General features: G+C 36.0%; 1 protein-coding gene across 1 annotated transcript; it reads left to right on the top strand.

Annotated features, from left to right (window-relative positions):
• The first annotated feature begins 1021 nt into the window (after positions 1-1021).
• Positions 1022-1555, top strand: LOC126882491 (uncharacterized). The gene has a single exon (XM_050647456.1). It carries the CDS (start codon positions 1022-1024, stop codon positions 1553-1555), a length of 534 nt encoding a protein of 177 aa, XP_050503413.1.
• The last annotated feature ends 4435 nt before the right edge of the window (positions 1556-5990 follow it).

Below are 5990 nucleotides of genomic sequence, written 5' to 3'. Positions count from 1 at the left end.
TTTTTATGTATGTGTGGATGAAACAATAGATTCTTCTAGACGTTACATCGCACATTTATTAATCAGATCTCTTAAAAATAAGCAAGCTTGTAAATGACATTTATTTGCTTCCAAGCAGTTGGATAAAACCAACGCACTAACAGTTTCAAAGTTTCTGCAAGATAGTTTAGCAAATTTTTTTCTTCCCTTAGCAACTGTTCCCAACGACAAATTTTTGCTTTTTCTTTCAGATGCTGCACCTTACATGGTTAAAGTAGGAAACAATTTAAAAAAAATTTATCCACGTTTCCACGACGAAATTAGAAATACATTTTCTCTTGTTAATAATTTAATCTCAAATATGAAAATATATTTCTTGGCACCTATAAGAACAAGAACTCAGTTATATAAAAAATATTTGTATTTATAGCTTTAATTACTATCTTTGCTAATTTTAATTTTAATATTTTTTCTCAAAACGACATAATATGGGTCATATAAAGTCACCGTTAGTATACAAAACAGACGCTAAGAAAGACATGGTTTTACGAAACGAATACATCCCCTGACCATATGTTTTTAGAGTGTCAGTTTAACAAACTGAAGCCCACATAAATTAGTTACCATATCAGACGTTTATGTCAACAACTCACTATGCATTCGAGAGTGTTTTTTGTTGTAAGTGCGAAAGTATACACCAGACCTAATAAATGATTTATTGCTCAGTCATCTGGTCAGAGGGAAGAAAGATAACAGTAATCGTTGTGGTTTCTCTATTCAGTCACGACACAGCGGGTAAACGAATCACACACAAACCGTTCGGCCCTTTTTCGAGAGAGACCTAAGCGCAAATACCTTTTGTTAGGAAAATAAATAAATATTTACCGTCCGTTTTATTATATTCATTTCAATTAATTCCAGCAACACACCTACCGGAATATTGGTGACCCCGCGAGTATTTAAAACGCCGCGAAAATTCAAAAAAAAAGTTAGTGTTAATAATATACTTTTGCCGGTTAATAATATGCAGTGAACATCGAAAATGACGGACGGTAATACCAGTGCCAACACCAGTGCTTCAGTTGATCGGATTTCAGTTAAAATCCTACCGTTTTGGCAAAACGATCCTGAAATATGGTTCCTGCAAGTAGAAAACCAATCTACACTGGCAAATATAACAAGTGACGCAACCAAATTCAACTATATAGTTGCCAATTTAGACACAGCCTACATACTAGAAGTTAGGGACATCATTGTTTCACCACCAGCCACAGAGAGGTATGCAAAATTAAAATCAGAATTAATTAAGAGACTTAGTGCATCACAGCAACAAAAAATTAAAAGACTACTTGAGCATGAAGAACTGGGCGATCGAAGACCTTCGCAGTTCTTACGACATTTACAGTCTTTAGCAGGCACAACGGTACCAGACAATATTGTAAGGTCTCTGTGGTTAGGTAGACTGCCAGCGTCTACACAGGCTATTCTAGCTACTCAAGCTAAAGCTAGTTTGGACGCAGTTGCCGAGCTAGCTGACACAATATGTGAAGCTATAGCTCCTAGGGCCCAAATTTAAGAAGCTTCTAACGCTCTTGAAAGCACCATTGTTAAATTGACAGACGAATTAGCAGTAGAAGGGGAATGCCGGTTCTGCTACCAAGATAGGGAAATCAATGTGTTAGAGAGAGAAGTACCTTTCCAATGAGTAAGAGTGAGATAGATGCTGACGTCACAGCGATGGAATAGTGTAGTTATTTTCCACTAGATGGCGCCACCAATCCGCCATTTTTATTCCATTTCAGTATTTTTCCATTTCAGTATTTTTCCATTTCAGTATTTTTCCATTTCAGTATTTTTCCATTTCAGTATTTTGTATACAACAGCATGTAAAAAGGCTTTAGTATTTTCAGTCCTATTGGTCAACATGATTATATGTGTTAGAGAGAGAAGTACCTTCCCAATGAGTAAGAGTGAGATAGATGCTGACGTCACAAGTAATCTTCCATAATGGAATCTACCATAGTTATTTTCCGCTAAATGACACCAATCCGCCATTTTTATTCCATTTCAGTATTTTTAGATGGCGGCATAGCCAAAACGGCACTAAAGCATATCTCCGTTGTTATTGGTCCGATCGTGACATGTGAGGTATCATAGGAAAGGGGAGGGGCTAACGAATACGTTAACATAAAAACAAAGATGGCGGCATAGCTAAAACGGCACTAAAGCATATCTCCGTTGTTATTGGTCCGACGTGTGAGGTATTGGAAAGGGGTGTGTTGGATCGTGACGTACAAATGGATCGGTGGAAAGGGGCACGTTGCATATACTATATTTTATCTACGACCATAACATAATATGTTATTTAAACCAATCACGTGCAGAAATCTAAGCATTACGAGTTGTATACTATATTTTATCTACGACCGTAACATATTCGGCATTTTTATTCAAATTCGCCATTTTTATTCAAATTCACCATTTTTAACCCAATTTTCCTTGACATTACGTCGAAGAAATCTACCATAGTTTACCTATTAGCCGCTGAATGACTCCATTTTTAGTCAATTTTTATTCAAATTCGCCATTTTTATCCAATTTTCCTTGACATTACGTCGAAGAAATCTACCATAATTCAGCTATTATCCGATAGTTGGCGCTATACATCTCGTTAGCATTGGTCTGATTGGAGATTGTGGTACGTTAAAGGTGTGGGTAGTAACGAATATATTCATCGATATGAAAAAGAACTTCGACTGAGTTGACAAAGACAAAAAAAAATCTAGAAGGAAGATATTTAATAGAAAAAGATTGCAAATTTTCAAAGCAAAAGTCTTTTAGAGTAATTCGATTGAGAAAATTATATATACACAAGTAAAAAGAGAGGCATAGACAATAAAAGTTGTAGGTATGTAGTACCTAATGACAAAAACAAAAAAATCTAGAAGGAAGATATGTAATAGAAAAAGATTGCAATTTTTCAAAGCAAAAGTCTTTTAGAGTAATTCGATTGAGAAAATTATATATACACAAGTAAAAAGAGAGGCATAGACAATAAAAGTTGTAGGTATGTAGTACCTAAACGGCTTAACGTAGAGAGGCATATATTTTATCTACGACCGTAACATAATTTATGTGTAAGCGATGGTGACATCTCATTAGCATTGGTCTGATTGGAGATTGTGGTACGTTAAAGGTGTGGGGAGTATCGAATATGCTCAAAATCCCATACATAAAACAAATTGAATTCATCGATATGAAAAAGAACTTCGACTGAGTGCATTATAAATGACAAAGACAAAAAAAATCTAGAAGGAAGATATTTAATAGAAAAAGATAGCAAATTTTCAAAGAAAAAGTCTTTTAGAGTAATTCGATTGAGAAAATTATATATACACAAGTAAAAAGAGAGGTATAGACAATAAAAGTTGTAGGCATGTAGTACCTAAACGGATTAACGTAGAGAGGCATAGACGTAAGGAGAGACGTGGACAATAAAAGTTGTAGACATGCCTAAATGGCGTAACGTAGAGAGGCATAGACAATAAAAGTTGTAGGTATGTAGTGCCCAACGGTATGGGCGCACAAAAAAATTTCCTAGATCTACTGACAAACTGGGCATTTCGCAACATCTAGCAACAGCGCCTCCCATAAGAGTCTGTGTATTAGAGTTAGATAGAAAATCAATTTTTCCCCAGATGCTGGGGGAAATTAAAAAAAATTTAAGGTCCATTCTGCTCATTTTTGTCTCGTTTTGTGGTGGAGGCCCGACTTTTACGTCACGATTGGACCAATAAAACAGAAGATATAACTAATGCCCTTTTGGCTGTATCCTGAAAATACGTAACTAATGCCCCTGATAGGATCCTGGACGCTCATATAAAAAGCATGGAAAACGGAAAGTCTACCTTGGACAGAGGAATCCTGTGATGGACATTTAAGTCAACCTTGGACAAAAATTCAATACAAATTAAATGGGTCAATTCTCTATTAGACATGATACAGTTTAGCTTGGACTGAACTATTCTAAATAAAATTCCAAGAGTTATCACATTCGAAAAGTGTTTTTTGTATTACTAAATAAAATACCAAGATGTTACATATTATTTATTAACAAATTATAATAATTCTAATAATTTTAAAATGGTTTCTCTTTGCAGTTCTGCCTTTTTATTTAAACCTAAATTCATTAGTTCACTAATAATTTTTCGTTTTTGATGCATTTTTTCCTTGTATGATTTTCGTATCGCCATCCCACGTTCACTTTTGTAAAATGTTCTTCTCTTTTCATTTGCTTCATTTTTCCTTCTAATACCTTCCTCACCTCTTTCACACTTGCAGGTTGATTTGACATGTAGTTCATGCTCTGATGTATATTTTTCTAAATTGCTAACGCCTCTGCTCGCTAGGGTAGAAATGTCTTTGCGTATACCTGCACAGAACTTTCCTCTCGAATGTAACCATTCTGATTTAAATACTCTTCTCTCGTAATGGGAGTGAGGTTTACCTAAAAGTCCATCTCCATCTCGACGAAGGGGTTTTTGACCATCAGCACAGGCAATGTATCTCAAAACACCAACACAATGATCCAAACAAATAATTTTTCTAAATGTAGTTTTTGGATGTAGTCTTTTCCCTGCACGTTGTAGTTTCTTCTTGTAAGCCAACATTGTAGATCCATTCGTAAAATGAATTAATGAATGGAGATGTTCATGTGCAGTACTTCCGTCGTCTGCTACTAAATGACAACGGCAAATGGAATACCATTTTACATTAGGAGCACATGCTAGAAGAGAAAAATCACTCTCATTTAAGAGTAAATGATACCATTCTCTTGGTGACTCTTCGTAATCCTTCGCCATATCCGCCGGAGAAAGAGCATTAATGTCGTTGACACTCAAAAGAGCCAGATAGTCACTTTTTGACAAAATAGACATATTTTAACTGGATACTTAAGAACAAAGAACTGAACTCTTAAAGCTGTCTCACTAGACTAAACGAGTCCTTACAACATCGTTAAATTTATCTGCCAGTACAGCTTCCCCCACCCTAATTGATTACCTTACGCATGCGTCATTCACGCGGTCAAAGGTCAAAGTCTTGTTGCCTAGACCTGCAATAATTAACCAAGTTAATCCAACAATGTCGATCTGCTGTTCTGACACAGTACCTAAATCACAACTCCACGTTCGATGTAGATAAATTATGAATTAAATTATTTAGATATAAATTGCAGTTGCAGAACGTGGGGTTGTGATTTAACAGCAGATCGAAATTGTTGGATTAACTTGGTTAATTATTGCAGGTCTAGACAACGAGACTTTGACCTTTGACCGCGTGAATGGCGCATGCGTAAAGATAAAAAGCATGGAAAACGGAAAGTTTGCCTTGGACAAGTGACGCCGTGGAGTTGTGATTTAGGTACTGTGTCAGAACAGCAGATCGACATTGTTGGATTAACTTGGTTAATTATTGCAGGTCTAGGCAACAAGACTTTGACCTTTGACCGCGTGAATGACGCATGCGTAAGGTAATCAATTAGGGTGGGGGAAGCTGTACTGGCAGATAAATTTAACGATGTTGTAAGGACTCGTTTAGTCTAGTGAGACAGCTTTAAGAGTTCAGTTCTTTGTTCTTAAGTATCCAGTTAAAATATGTCTATTTTGTCAAAAAGTGACTATCTGGCTCTTTTGAGTGTCAACGACATTAATGCTCTTTCTCCGGCGGATATGGCGAAGGATTACGAAGAGTCACCAAGAGAATGGTATCATTTACTCTTAAATGAGAGTGATTTTTCTCTTCTAGCATGTGCTCCTAATGTAAAATGGTATTCCATTTGCCGTTGTCATTTAGTAGCAGACGACGGAAGTACTGCACATGAACATCTCCATTCATTAATTCATTTTACGAATGGATCTACAATGTTGGCTTACAAGAAGAAACTACAACGTGCAGGGAAAAGACTACATCCAAAAACTACATTTAGAAAAATTATTTGTTTGGATCATTGT

The sequence above is a fragment of the Diabrotica virgifera genome, chromosome 3, assembly GCF_917563875.1.
Source record: "Diabrotica virgifera virgifera chromosome 3, PGI_DIABVI_V3a".
Taxonomy (NCBI): domain Eukaryota; kingdom Metazoa; phylum Arthropoda; class Insecta; order Coleoptera; family Chrysomelidae; genus Diabrotica; species Diabrotica virgifera.
This window is presented reverse-complemented; position numbering and strand designations above follow the sequence as displayed.

Coding starts and splice junctions, on each gene's coding strand:
- LOC126882491 (XM_050647456.1), top strand. CDS start 1,022: ATGACGGACGGTAATACCAGTGCCAACACCAGTGCTTCAGTTGATCGG.